This window comes from Salarias fasciatus, chromosome 22, assembly GCF_902148845.1.
Source record: "Salarias fasciatus chromosome 22, fSalaFa1.1, whole genome shotgun sequence".
NCBI lineage: Eukaryota > Metazoa > Chordata > Actinopteri > Blenniiformes > Blenniidae > Salarias > Salarias fasciatus.
In genome coordinates this window covers 931656-947339 of record NC_043765.1, presented here as the reverse complement: position 1 = coordinate 947339, position 15684 = coordinate 931656, and the positions used below count along the sequence as shown (strand labels likewise).

Here is a 15684-nt window from a genome sequence, read left to right as displayed (position 1 = left end):
CAGCAGAGATGCCCAGACTTCCTGTCCCCAGACTTCCTGTCCCCAGACACTTCCTCCAGCTCTTCCGGGAGGATCCCAAGGCATTCCCAGGCCAGAGACATAGTCTCTCCAGTGTGTCCTTGGTCTTCCCCGGGGTCTCCTCCCGGTGGAACATGGCCGGAACACCTCCCCAGGGAGATGTCCAGGTGCACATATTCAGTACAGATTAAAAAGTAAAAGAATAAAAAAATCAAAGAATGCCCTTACAGGATATCTAATAATATTCCCCCTGTAGGATCAACAAAGGATCTTTAACTTTCAGTAACTCCGCTGGTCCATCCCGCCACGAAGATGAGCGCAGTTTTAAGAGTGTGAAAAGACGCACACCCTGATGCAGAGCAGCTCCAGACACAGCAGGGGGCGCTGTTGTTCAGCCCTGAAAAGATGTGACTTTATTTTGGCCTGTGCAGATTTACACAATATTGCCCTGGCCGATAGAGTTACTGTTGATGCACTGGTGCCACGAGAGCAGCTGAACGGAGGAGACAGGACCTGGAGAACCACTACTGAGTAAATCAACTCTAAAGTTTAGCAAATGATTTATTTACTCAGTGATGTGACACCAGTAACCTAGAAATAACGTGAACTAAAGGGAGATTAAATACAGACAGAGGACGTTTAGTCAAACATTCTATTAAGACTTCTATAAATTGTCTTTCATTTACTGTAAGCAGCATCGGCAGCGGGTGGCGGGCGCTGGACCAAGTCCCGGGTCCTGCTCGGTCCGGGGTCCTGTTTGGTCCCGGGTCCTGCTCGGTCCGGGGTCCTGCTCAGTCCGGGGTCCTGCTCGGTCCCGGGTCCGGTGCTGGGTGCTGGGACCGTCTCGTTGTGGGGAGCAGACCAGGCCGTGGTGCCGCTGCCGACTGACTCTGAGACTTCATTAAACGAAACAGTAAAACTCTGAGCTGAACTCAGCCTCATTATCTGTAACATCAGGGTTAAATTAACGGAGTATAATCTGTTCAGACCTCAGCCGGGGTCGTTCGTCCAGGTGACGCTGCTCACCGCTGCAGTGATCATCCTCCAGACAGCGTTTTTCTATTAATTCCAGTTTTTATTCTTCCAAAGAGCTCCTCCTGATTTACGTCCACCTCAGACCTGACAGGATCCAGGATCCAGGATCCCAGGATGTCTGGGATGACGGTGTTGAATACTGAGCTGTAGTCCAGGAAGAGCCTCCTCATGTAGCTGTTCCTGTTCTCCAGGTGGCTCGGCGCTGTGATGGCAATGGCGTCCTTTGTTGACCTGTTTGCTCTGCAGACAAAACCAAAGGGTGGGGGGGGGGGGGTTGCCTCCTTCCCGGTGTGTAGGAAGGTGTTGTGGAGTTTTTGGTGATACAGAGCCAAAGATGAGTCAAGGTGTTGATGCTTGCACAGGGAGAGTTTGTTCAGGATTGTAGAGGAAACACGCAGATCAGCTGATCGAGAACGAGGCTGCTGCTCTGGGGAGAATCCAGCCCAGTTCTGGCATGACTTCCGAGTATGCCTGGCCATATGGACAAATCTCATGAGATTAGCAGATGCTGTTTCTCATGTCGGTTCTCAGGGGAAAAGTCCTGAAACCATGTGACTTCAGACCAAACAGGGCGGCCTCCGCACTGTGTTCCTGAGAACTCGGGGACGACGCATTATTCCATATCAGCCGGGAAGAGGAGCAGAGAGAGGTGGGGGAGGGGGGTTGCCCTCTATGCATGCTTCATATTGGAATAAACATGGTCCAGAGAGTTTCCTCCCCTGCTTGCACACTTGTCGTGCTGGTGGAATGTGGGGAGAACAGTCTTGAGGTGTGCTTTATTAAAATCCCCGGCGCCAAGTGTTGGCCGTCTGGATGAGCCTCTGTTGAGATCATGAGCTGAAGCTGGCTGAGTGCCATGCTGATGTTAGCTTCGGGGGGTATATAGACTGCGGTGACAATGGCTACCGTTAGCTCCCGTGACAAATGTAAGGGTGGGCAGTGCACAGACATGGCCTCTGGGTCCGGGGAGCGGTGGGCGTCCGTCATTCTGCTGTCCCAGCACCGGTTCTCCAGCACGTAAACACAGAGCCCCCTCCCATGCTCCTACCGGAGGCTTCGGTCCGGTCGTGGCGGTGGACGGTGAGGCCTGCTAGCTGGACTCTGATCAGTATCAGAGTGGTCATCATATATCTCCCCATATGTTGCCGTTGTCCACATCTTCAATGGACCCCCCCCTCCTCCTACTGGCTGACCATGTTGCCAGCAGCCAAACTGTCCTGATGAATTCCGCTGACGAATTCCATTCCAAAACTGGAGTTTAAAAAATCAAGCAGAACTTCAGACTTCCGGTGGTGACGATGTAGGAGTAGGTGGCATGAAGAGGTCTCCCAGCTGAACTGTTAATACACACCTGCAAACACAACAACTGATTTTGGGAAGTGACGGACTGCAGTAACAACGTGAACTGGTTTGAGAAATAAATCTAAAGCGAGTAATGTTTCGAGCTGACCAGTCACTCGCGGCGGAGCGGCTACTGTTGCTAGCAAACTTGCTAAAATGGCAGCTGCGAGCTCAGATGCTAGCAACTTTTCAGGTCCCAACAATGATTCATCCGATGTTTTATCAACGACTCAGCTAATTGCAGAACTGGAGAAGCAAAGGGCTTCGCTCCGTGAAGACATGTCAGTATTAATCCAGGACTCTGTGAAGCTGCTGCAGACCTCAGTTGATGCTCTTCGTGACACGGTGAATGATTTTAACGGCTGCCTGACAGCTGCAGAAACACTGGCCGGTGAGAACTTTGAGCACATAACAAACGCGGAAAAGACTGTGAAGATCCTGCAAGCCCAGAATAAGTCCCTTCACGACCGCCTCGACGATCTTGAAAACAGGTCCCGCAGAGTCAATCTCTGGATTATTAACATTCCTGAGGGCAGTGAAAAGGGCTGGGACCCAGTCGAGTTCATATCCGATCTGCTGACGGAAAACCTCGGCCCCGACGTCTTTTCCAAACCCCTAGAGCTCGAGAGAGCTCACCGCTCCCCAGCTGCTAAACCGGGACCGGGAGGTACCAGGCCTTGTGTGGTATGCTTTCATGGTTTCCAGGAGAGGGAGAAGGCGCTGCGCCGGGCCAGGCAACACAGCCTTAAACACCGCGAATCCGCGCTGCGAGTGTATCCTGATGTTAGCGCCGTCACTGCAAAGCAACGAGCTGCTTTTAACAAAATCAAGCAAGCCCTCTACCAAAAGGGAGTGAAGTTCAGGCTCCTCCTCCCTGCCCGCCTCCAAGTTTCATATGAGGAGGAAACCTTCACCTTTGAGACTCTGGAAGACGCGCATGCTTTTTACAACGAGCGAGTGAAGGATCGAGAGTGAGGACTGCTGCAGTAGTCCCTGTTCTGCTACGCTGGTTTGGACGAGGCTGTGCCCCCCTGGACACGGGACACTGTATGCTGCCCTGTGGACTAGCCGTTTTGCAGGCTTCTTCAAAGATGACATGGTAACCATGGAAACAGGTAGGAGCGTGAACTGTGTTTTTCTTACTCCAAGAACGTGTGCACAGACTTAAAGTATGTCCCTCTGTTGGGGTAATGGGTGGCCCCTGGCCACTTCAGGGAGTGATGACCCTGCCCACATGAGTCCCGGGCTCAGCTGGCTCCGGCTGACAGTACCCGGTTAGGGCCCCGTACCAGGGATACGGTGAAGTCAGTGGCAGCAGGCTGACTGATACTGAGGAGGGTGTTTGACAGATTACATCATCGGCGGTCGACTCAGCCATGGCACTCGGACGAGCCTACTGTAGGTCAACGGGTGGCACATCTGGCCAGTTAGCGGCAACTGCAGGGCAGCTTGTACACTCCCCAGATCTGTTACACTTCGGTGTACCATTGGTCCAGGTTGTACAAGTCCAGAGAGGCTCGACGATGGGGGCACGACGTCGCGGGCCTACAGCTACTGTGCAAGGCAAGGAGGAGAGGAAGCAACAAGTCCTGTGGCGACGGGAAAGTGTGACGGTGGCAGGCTTGAGGCGCTGGGAGCTGCCAGCATGATTCCTGCACACAGGCGGCCCACATATGATGGTCACAGCCTTGCTGAACTGGAGTGACAGTAGGCTGGGGCAGCTGTGTGGGTGACTGGGCAGCCCTGTTTAGGGATAGCACTGCCTGCCTCAATCCGAGGAAGCCCCTATAAAAGGTGGGGTAAACAAAGCTCACTCTAACCAACCCTGGTTGGCATGCCACGGCCAATGGGGCTCCACTCTAGCGGTAGGAAGAAAGTTAAGAAGATGAAGCTGTCCATTGGTACTTGGAACGTCCGTACCATGCTGGACAATGATACAAGATCTGAGAGACGTTCCGCCCTGATCTGCAACGAGCTGCAAAGATACAAGATCGACTTTGCAGCACTGCAGGAGACAAGAACTGAGGGACAGGGTCAGATTCGTGAAGAATCTCACACCATTTTCTGGCGTGGAAAAACCGGTGAGAGAAGAGAGGCCGGCATTGCATTTGCTGTCTCTAACAAACTAGCTGCCAAGCTGCCGTCCTTGCCAAAAGGCATGTCAGAAAGACTGATGAATCTGCACGTGCCACTTGCCAACAAGAACTTTCTCACGCTAATCTGTGTTTATGCTCCAACCAGGACCTACTCCATTCAAGACAAAGAAGCCTTCTATGAGGAGCTCAATAGAGCTGTGGATGACGTCCCTAAAGCTGACAGGCTTATCATACTAGGAGACTTTAATGCCAGAGTGGGTAGTGACTACAGTACGTATGATGGTGTGATTGGAAGGTTTGGCAAAGGTGGCATCAATTCAAATGGTGTTCTCCTTCTAAGCTTCTGTGCCCAACGGTCCCTCAGCATCACCAATACATATTTCAACCAGCCAGACCACCACTACTACTTGTGGATGCATCCCAGGTCTAAGCATTTCTATCTGCTTGACTATATCCCTGTGCGAAGCAGCCATCTTAAAGAAGTGGCAGTTACGAGGGCTATGAGAGGAGCAGAATGCTCCACTGACCACTACCTCATACGCGGAAAAGTTGACCGACAGCTGGAACTTCCAAGAAGGAAATGTGCCTTGACCATTCCCAAGAAACTGGACGTAAAGAAGCTAAATTCCACTCAATACCAGGATGCCCTTAGCCAATCGCTGCACAAGCCTCTGGAAGCGATGCAGACACAAGTGGATGTGAATGCCACTTGGAGCACACTGAAGGACACTATCCTGAATGCCGCAACGGAAGTTCTTGGTCACCCCAACCGAAGCTCACCGGACTGGTTCTTGGAAAATCAGGATACGATTCAACCTCTCCTTCTAGAGAAACAAAAGGCTCACAACCAAGATCTGAGTGAGAACTCAGAAAGTAGCAAGCAGCTGCTGTCCAATACTAGGTCACAACTCCAGCATGAAATAAGGAGACTGAAGAACATGTGGTGGGACAAGAAGGCTGATGAGCTGCAATCGCTTGCAGATGCTGGTGACTCCACGGCCTGTTCTCAGCTCTGAAGTCTGTTTATGGCCCAAGGACAAACACTCTAACGCCTGTCCAGTCAGCTGATGGGAGTCGCCTCTTCACAAATCTGTCCGACATAACAAGCCGATGGCATGAACACTTCCACGAGCTACTAAACCAGCAAGGCTCAGCAAGAGGAGATGCTACATCTACACTGACGGCTCACCCCACAAGACACGAACTGGATGAACCAATCACTTCGGCTGAGGTGGAAAAGGCACTGAAACAGACTCGATCTGGAAAGTCTCCTGGCTCAGATGGGATCCCCTCGGATGTCCTGAAACATGGTGGCCAGCAGGTTGTAGATCACCTGTTGCACTTGTACAATCTCTGCTGGGAACAAGAACAATTACCTCAGGACTTAAAGGATGCACTGATAGTTACCATCTATAAGAAGAAGGGCAACAGAAGTGACTGTGGTAACCACCGAGGGATTTCCCTTCTATCAATTGCTGGGAAAGTCTTTGCAAAGGTTCTCTTAAACAGATTGAAGAAGGTGTCAGAGAGTGTCCTGCCTGAAAGTCAATGTGGTTTCAGGGCTGGTAGGTCAACAACCGACATGATCTTTACTTTGCGTCAACTGCAAGAGAAGGCTTTTGAACAACAGCAACAGCTGTACATTGTCTTCATAGACTTTTCTAAAGCATCTGACACAGTTGATTGAGCTACACTGTGGAAGGTGCTCAAAGTCTATGGCTGTCCTGACAAATTCACAAGCATGGTCAAACAGTTCCACGACAACATGTCTGCAGTCGTCTCTGTTGGAGGGGACACCAGTGCTTCTTTTCCGGTATGTCACGGCATCAAGCAGGGGTGTGTGTTGGCACCGACCTTGTTTGGAATATATGTTGCTGCCGTTCTGGAGTATGTGGGTAGCAGAACTACAAAAGGAGTGTACATCAAGTCACGATCAGATGGTAGTCTCTTCAACCTTGCTCGGCTACGAGCTGCCACTAAGACAAAACTGATCTGTGTGAGAGAATTGCTCTATGCCGACGACTCTGCCTTGGTTGCTACAAATCTACAAGATATACAAGAGATTACCAACCTATATGTTGAAGCAGCAACATGCTTTGGCTTGCGAATAAATGCCTCCAAAACTGAGCTTCTGTACCAACCACCACCGCACCAGCAGCCTGAGCAACCAGCTGTAGAGGTGAACGGTGTGGCCTTGAAAACAACGGCCACTTTCACCTACCTAGGGAGCACAGTCACCAACAAGAATTAATCTGATGCGGAGATTGACCGAAGAATTCAAGCTGCCTGTGAGGCTTTTGGGTCACTACAGCAGCGACTCTGGTCCCGACACGACATCAAGCTCTGTACGAAGATCAAAATCTACAACACAGCTGTATTGCCATCACTTGATCCTTTATCGCCGACACATCAAACAACTAACACGTGTCCAACTTCGCCACATACGCCACATCATGCACATTAAGTGGCAAGACCGTGTCCCAGATGTCAAATTACTAGAACGAGCAGGAGTGGTGAGTGTAGAAGCTTTGCTGGCTGCAGCTCAGCTACGCTGGGCTGGACATGTCTCGAGGATGCCTGATGACCGCCTCCCCAAGCAAGTGTTCTACAGCGAGCTGCAGCACGGGAAACGTATGCGTGGTGGTCAGAACCTTCGATATAAAGATGTCCTTAAGCGTCACATGAAATCCACCCAGACTGACAGCGACACTTGGGAGCAGCAAGCCTCAGACCGGTCCAACTGGCGTGTTGTTCTGCACCAAACCATCAAAAGTGTCGAAGAGAAAAGAAGAACTGATTATCTGTTGGTAGGATAATAATAAGGTCATCGGGGGAGGAGCAAGATGGCGCCTGTGTCCGGCTTTGCGTCTGCTGCCTCCCTGCTCTGGCGGATACTAGTCTGGATTTCATCATATACTGCATTATATATTGCTATATCAAGCCAGTCAACCATAATATGTGTCACAGCCGTCATCCGCTATGATCGTCAAGCACTTTTAGCCATTCAAGAGCACATGAATACAGCGTGTGTTACCTGGGCCGCATATGAGGAGCGCTTTCCTCCACCTGTTGAGTGTGAGGCGTCATCTTTGGAGTGCCTACTGGTAACCAAGCGTCGTGCCAGGAGAAGAAAGAGGGGCTCGCGGGCTGGAGTACAGTCCAGGCGGAGGAAGCTGAGGGGTTGCATGTCCTGGGTCACCTGGTCCGGATCCGCTGGTGATCTGCGTTGTTTACGCAGGATCCCTGTCCACGAACCCGGTGTGGACGCGGCCCTCGCGCCACCGGCATCTTGCTCCCCGCTTCTGTGGCTGCAGACTAATCGTACCTTTCCAGCTCAACCCGCCCGGCACCCGCTCCTGCACCGGCGTGAGCGAGTCCTGCGGGCAGTCACTGTGGAGGATACCGCCCGGGTTGCCTCGAAGAGCCGTGCGGGTCTGCGCACATCTCCAGCTGAGCGCGCGCAGCCGATACGCTTTGCTCTCCTAAACGCACGCTCCATTGCGAACAAGACGCACTTTCTGAGTGATTTATTCTCAGACAAAGACCTGGATTTCATGGCCCTGACTGAGACTTGGCAGAAAGAGCGGGAATTTGCCTATTTGAATGAAGTTTGTCCTCCAAACTGCTCCGTGTTTGGGACTCCGCGGATTGCTCGGCGAGGAGGCGGTCTTGCGCTGATCCACAAGGATTACTTTCCGTGCAGGCAAATGAAGCCGGGGATTTACAATTCGTTCGAGCTTCAGTTGACAAAGGTTGGTCATTTAAACTGTTTTTATTGTGTTGTAATTTACAGACCCCCTGGTCCTGCACATGAGTTTCTAAATGAATTTTCAGATTTTTTATCCTCGTTAATCAAATTTGACAGAGTGCTGATTCTGGGGGATTTTAATCTCCATGTAAATGACTCCTGCTGTCCTGTTGCATCGGAGTTCTTAGCACTCACTGACTCTTTTCATTTTAAGCAACATGTTCTTGGTCAAACGCATAACAAAGGCCACACGTTGGATCTCGTGTTCTCCTTTGGTTTGGACATTGACTGTCTGAATGTGGTGGATGTTCTTGTGTCTGACCATTTTTGTGTCTATTTCAATCTTTCCATTAATGTGGAGTTGTGCACCCTAGAGAGGGTTTGTCAAAAGCGCTGCATAAACCAATCTGTTGTTAATCGATTTTCTGAAATGTTTCAGCCTTGTTTTGATGATGTGTGTAATGATGCAGAATCTTACATGAATTGTTTTAATGTCCACTGTGAATCAGTGCTGGACATGGTTGCGCCGGTAAAGCGCAAAATTGTGTCTTCAAAAAATTCCCAGCCATGGCTAAATGAGGAGATAGCTTCATTCAGGAGATCTTGTCGAAAGGTAGAACGGCTGTTTAAAGCCACAAATCTTGAGGTTCACAGATTACACTTAAAAGAGATGATTCTATCACTAAATGAAATGATTAAACAAGCTAGGTCTACCTATTTCGCTAACCTTGTGAATTCGAATAAGAGAAACCCCAAGGTTGTTTTTGATACAATTCAGAAAATTGTATCACCTTCATCTCCAACTGTGCCTATCTCCACCACTGATGACTGCAACAAGTTTCTGAAATACTTTGTGGCAAAAGTGGAAGACATCAGACAAAATGTGAGTCCGTCAAATGTGAACATGACTTCTATGTCTTCTATCACTTGCTCCTGGTCCTTGTTTCCTGATGTGTCAATGGAAGATTTCATGGAAATCCTGAGGAAAATGAAGCCCTCCTCCTGCCCTTTTGATGTGTTACCGACATCTTTGCTTTACAAAGTTATTGACGTTGTTGCTCCACATGTTGTGAACCTCATAAATGTCTCCCTTTCTACTGGTTTGGTTCCAAACTTTTTAAAACAGGCTGCGATAAGTCCTATTTTAAAGAAACCAAATTTGGATCCAGCAGAGCCTGGAAATTACCGGCCTATATCAAAATTGCCCTTTCTCTCCAAAGTTTTAGAGAAAGTTGTTGCAGAGAAACTCATTGCTTATCTGGATCTAAATGAAATGTTGGACAAATTTCAGTCTGGTTTTCGCAAGATGCACTCCACTGAGACTGCTCTGCTAAAAGTGTCCAGTGATATTCAGATGGCTGCAGACTCTGGTCAGTATTCAGTTCTGGTTCTACTGGATTTATCTGCAGCTTTTGACACAGTGGACCATAAACTCCTGTTACAAAGGCTGAACACTGACTTTGGAATCTCTGGAATGGTTCTAGAGTGGTTCTCTTCGTACCTGACCAATCGGACATTCTCAGTGTGTGCCAATAACATTTTGTCTGAAGCCACTCCTTTGGTGTATGGTGTTCCTCAGGGGTCAGTCTTGGGTCCAATTCTGTTTTTATTGTACATCAGCCCCATTGGCAAAATCATTCGCCATTTTAAACATGTGTCTTATCATCTCTATGCTGATGACATTCAATTGTACATTTCTTTTAAAGAGAGTGAGTTGCACAAATTGTCTGAGTTAATGGACTGTATCTCAAGTATAAAGACTTGGCTTTCTGAAAACTGTCTCCAGTTAAACTCAGAAAAGACTGAATCTTTGATAATTGCCCCTGAGCAGAAAATCCCTTTTATTAAGAGTCACCTTGGTTCTCTGGGCCCCTCTGTCCAGTCGAGCATCAGAAACCTCGGTGTCTGGTTTGACCAGTCCCTGTCTCTGGACAACCATTCAAGACTTTTGGTCAAAAATTGCTTTTATCATTTGAGAAATATTGCAAAGCTGAAGCCAGTTCTATCCGGCACTGATCTGGAGTTGGTGATTCATGCTTTTATTTCTTCTCGTTTAGATTATTGCAACTCTCTCTTCTCATGTTTTAACAAAAATGTTCTTAACCGTCTTCAGCTGGTTCAAAATGCCGCAGCAAGACTTTTAACGGGGTCCAGCAGATGGTCACACATTACGCCAGTCCTGTCTTCTCTTCACTGGCTCCCTATTAAATTTCGGATCGATTTTAAAATCCTAGTATTGACTTTCAGAGCCTTGCATGATCAGGCTCCTAAGTATCTTTGTGATCTGCTTCAAACGTACTCACCTGGCCGCTCGCTCCGCTCCTCAGACCAGAACCTCCTCATGGTACCAAAAACGCGTTTTAAAACTAGAGGAGATGTGTCCTTTCAGGCCGTGGCTCCAAAACTATGGAACGCCCTGCCTCTGTCCCTCCGTGTGGCTGATACCATTGACTCCTTTAAAAAGCAGCTGAAGACACTTTTATTTAATCGGGCTTTTAGTTGACTGGACGTTTCTGATGCGATTGATTGGCTGTCTGTTCTTATCACGTTTATTTGATATTGTTTTTATTTTTGTTTTTTGCACTGTGAAGCACTTTGTGATTTTATCTGCGAAAGGTGCTATACAAATAAAGTTTATTATTATTATTATTATTATCTGTCCGCTCATGATCGCCGTCACACTGTTTTCAGTGCCAGTGATTTCACCTGTGGCAAATGTGGGCGACCATGTCGATCGAGAGCCGCTCTGATGGCTCACCTACGTGCATGCAAGAGACAAACCTTCAAACACCTCTCCGCCTCTCTCGTCCTCATCGAAATCGATGGACTGCCGAAGAAGAAGATGTCGCTCTGTATTATGGGAGATTTGGTTTGCTTGCAATTGTGTTATTTGTACGTTATATGTTATACTATAACTATTTTCTTTCCTTCCCCTATTTTATTAATTTATTTAGTTATCCTGATCAGGATGTTAGACATGTTTCATCGGCCTCTTTGACCCCCGAAGCACACTGGCTGCAGTCCGGCTCCGGTCCGGCTGCAGTCCGGCTCCGGTCCGGTACACCGCAGCACTGTGATTCTTCGCCTGCGGTGTCTCTGCAGTCCGCTGGAGAAGGTTGCCAGATCTGTCGTTATCCCACGTAGCCAATATGAAACCCGTTTTACTCAATAGAAAGCAGCCAAACTGCCATCGCGGAGGAAAATGCAGGTTAAAACCGTATTTTTATAATAACAAACACGTCATAAACACATCATCATTTCATCAACCCGTCCGACGTGTTCAAAAAAGACGCTTGATTTGGCAGAAACCCGCCCAATCTGGCAACACCGAGCTGCTCCGGTCACAGAGCTGTTTTCATTTTGGAGTCATGTGACTTCTCAGCAGTGACGAAGAACAAAACTGTTCATTCTTCTAAAGCTATAATGACTACTTCACTGTTTGTTCTGTTTTCTACCAGAAGAAGTAAAAAAATAGAATATTAAGGCAAAAACGCGACACAGATTTTATTTTGAAGTCACTTATTTTGGAACACGTATCACGTTTCCTTCCGGCGCCGACTTGCTTCTGTCTGGATTGACGCGGTAGGGCTGCGGGTCCGGAACAACAGGATCCTTGTGGAAAGAGATGGAGCTCCGCAGAGGCTCCGGAGCCGGACCACAGCCGGGCCGCGTTTGGACCGGAGCTGGACCGCGGCCGGACTGGAGTCGGACCGGAGCCGGACCGGATTCGGACCGGAGCCGGACCACGGCCGGACCGGAGCCGGACTGGAGCCGGACCGCAGCCGGACCGGAGTTGGACCGCGGCCGGTGTGCATGACAGCATTGATTTTAATGACTACGGATTAGCTGCGGTGTCCGGACCGGAGCCGGAACGCAGCCGGACCGCATCCAGTGTGCATCGGGGGTTAATCCTTGCTTTGGTTGATGTGTCTTTGATGTGCTTATTTCTGTCTTATATCTACATTGTATACTGGGCACGTTGTCTAATTATTATCTCTCTAACCTTTTTCTTTTCCTTCTCTCTTCTGTGCCTCGGTATTCAGCAGCAGGGTTTCAGTCAGCCAGTCTCTCCGTCACTGAGGCGGAGTTGTGAACTGGCTGGTTTGCCTTAAAGCTGGTGTCCGGAGTTTCCGTTCATTTCCAATGTATGAATCATTTTTCAACAGAGCTTCAACGTGTCAGTCTGGTTCATACTATCATATAATATCAGCATAAAGCAATATAAAGATGTATTTATGAGCCCCGCCTTCGTCTCATAGACCCCCATGTTATCCGAAAAAGCGCCGGTCAGCGTCAGCCAATAGGCTTCGAGCTTCCTCATTCTCGTGCTGTTAATCAAAGTGTGGAGCAGCCAGAGAGCACGTCGCTCGCCCAGCAGAGGAGAGTTAGCTCTGCAGCAGATATATCCACTGTCTGCTGAACATCCACCGTAAACAGCTCAACATGGAGGATGCTGCAGGACTGGAGGCTCTCATTTTCACCCCACGGATAATACACGTGCACAATTAAAGGGGTAAAAAAACCCTCTTTCAAAACTCCGGACACGAGCTTTAATATAACGATGAGACTGATGTTAATTTTCTGTCATCATACATTGTTCTTTAAAACTAAAACGGTGTAAGTCTTTATATTGTTCATCTGGTTGACCTCTTGATTAAGAATAGGTTATGGAAGCAGAAAGTGTTATCCTGTTGGGATTGAAGATGTGGACATTTTTGGTTTGTATAAGAGGGAGGGGAGTGGGAGGGATGCGGAGGAATGGGCTGAGGCTCTTTTTTCTCTGTGTATTTGTTGTTTTGCTTGTGTGTTTCAGTCTCTTTTTCTTTGCTCGGGAGTCTCGTCAGGCCTGGCAGAGGCACCACTCCTCCTCTCTGTGATATGACAACTATGGGGAAGAATCTTCGTTTTATCTCTTGGAACCTGAAAGGCGCCAATCACCCCATTAAACGCAATAAGGTTATGACCCATCTAAAACGACTCGGGGGGATATTTTCTTTCTCCAGGAAACTCACCTCTGCTCCTGAAAGGTTCACCGTATTAAGCGACCCTGGATAGAAAACGTGTTTCACTGTAAATTTCCAGTGAGGGCAAGAGGCACGGCCATCCTCATACAAAAGAATGTTGTGTTTGAGCTGTTCAACTCGACTGAAGATCGAATGGCCGATCTCTGATCATTTCTGGCAGGCTTTGCGGCTTGCCTGTGGTTATGGCATGTGTTCATGCACCTACATGGGATGAAGACAAACTCATCACAAATTTCTTCTCCTGTCTCCCTAAAGTTGACGACCACTGTTTAAGGGGATTTCAATTGAATTCAGAATCCCTTTCTGGACAGGTCCTCCTCTAATCCCCAGGTGTTGTCTAGGTCAGCTAAAGTCCTAGAAACATTTAGGATCAGTTTAGGTTTATTTGACCCATGCAGAGCTAAAACTCATTCAGACAAAGCTTTTTCCTTTTTTTCACAAGTTCATCATTCATATTCACACATAGATTTTGTTCTCATGGATAATTATTTCTTATCAGAGGTCCACTCTTGTCAGTACCATAGCATTGTTATTTCAGGCCACGCCCCGCTACCTGCTGATATCGGCTTTTCCAGACGTGTCCCCCTGTAGACAGTGGAGATTAACTCTAACTTGTTAACTCAAGCTTCCTTTAAAGACTTCCTTCATACTCAGATGTCTTTGTTCTTCGACACTAATGACACTCCAGATATTTCTAGATGCACTTTATGGGAAACCTTTCAGGCGTTTATGCGCAGACAAATGACTTCACATGTTTCAACCCTAAAGGGTGGAGCTGGATGCACTCACTAAGGAGATGTTTAGAATCGATCATTTGTATGCTTTAGCTCCTATCCCTGCTCTTTATAAAGAACGCCTCCAGCTTCAGTCCAAATTTGATTTGTTATCTACAAGTAAAACACAGAAGCAGCTATTTCTTGCTAAGCAGAATTTCTTTGATTTTGGACATAAAGCAGGATTATTAGCACGTCAGGCGCGTACAGCCACACTATCCAGATTGATCCCCAAGATCAAACCTGCATCAGGAGAAGTTACCTCAGATCCTATTCAGATAAATAAGATATTTTCTTCTTTTCACTCTCATCTTTACTCCTCACAATGTCCTCCAGACATATGGGATGGAGATAATCCTTTAGACAACATTGTTTTCCCTAAAATAGACAAAGATTTGAGCGAGGAGCTGAGTGGTCTGATTTCTACTGAAGAAGTACAAGAGGCAATTACATCAATTCAAAATGGTAAAACTCCAGGCCCTGATGGGTTCACTGTGGAGGTTTTTACCTCGTTTCCAGTCATCATTGCACCAGTCCTCCAAAAAAATGTATAATGACTCCTTTGCTAAGGGCCAGCTCCCGCCCACCCTGTTGGAGGCCTCCGTCTCCCTCCTGCTTAAGAATACTAAGCAGTCACAATAAACCGTCACAATATTCTCCAACAATAAACCCCGGGTCACCAAGGAGCTCAAAGAAATCCTCAACAAAAAGAGACGGGTCTTTTTCACTGGTTGGGAACTGGAGAAAAAGGAGGTCAATAGGGAAGTGAAGCGGGCCGTAAAAGCAGTCAAGCTGAAGTATAAAACCAAAGCTGAGGAAAACCAGGGGAACCTCCGCTCAGCTTGGCAGGGCTGGAAGGCCATGGCCGCTGTGAACACTGCTGCCGCTCCCAACTACAGGAGCTTCGTCCATGTGGACGGAGCAGCTCTACGTCTCCGCCTCATGACCTCGACTCTGTCTACAGCAGGTTCAAAGAGACAACGCTGCACAGCTGGAAGAGATCAGGACGACACTTCAACCCACTGCCTGCACACTGCCTTCACCAGAGAGGAGGACCAGAGCCCTGAGGAGGACCAGAGCCCTGAGGAGGACCAGAGCCCTGAGGAGGACCAGAGCCCTGAGGAGGACCAGAGCCCTGAGGAGGACCAGAGCCCTGAGGAGGACCAGAGCCCTGAGTCCTGAGGAGGACCAGAGCCCTGAGGAGGACCAGAGCCCTGAGGAGGACCAGAGTCCTGAGGAGGACCAGAGTCCTGAGGAGGACCAGAGCCCTGAGGAGGACCAGAGCCCTGAGGAGGACCAGAGCCCTGAGGAGGACCAGAGCCCTGAGGAGGACCAGAGTCCTGAGGAGGACCAGAGCCCTGAGGAGGACCAGAGCCCTGAGGAGGACCAGAGCCCTGAGGAGGACCAGAGCCCTGAGGAGGACCAGAGCCCTGAGGAGGACCAGAGCCCTGAGGAGGACCAGAGCCCTGAGGAGGACCAGAGCCCTGAGGAGGACCAGAGAGACCAGCTCCCCCGGCCCGGACTACTGTGCAGAACAGCTGGGAGGTGTGTTTCAGACTCTCTTCCAGAACTCCCTGGACAGCTGCACAGTTCCTCAGCTGTGGAAACACTCCACAGTCATCCCCATCCCCAAGAAGTGTACAACCAAA

The 15684-nt window shown here is 48.8% G+C and overlaps 1 protein-coding gene across 1 annotated transcript in view; it reads right to left on the bottom strand.

The window, feature by feature from the left end:
* LOC115409714 (prostatic spermine-binding protein-like) overlaps positions 1 to 15684 on the bottom strand; it is a 95914-nt gene that overhangs the window by 7399 nt on the left and 72831 nt on the right. Inside the window, exon 3 of the mRNA XM_030120990.1 lies at positions 7816 to 7880. Coding sequence (XP_029976850.1) covers positions 7816 to 7880 — 65 coding nt within the window. The remainder of the gene's footprint in view (positions 1 to 7815; positions 7881 to 15684) is intronic.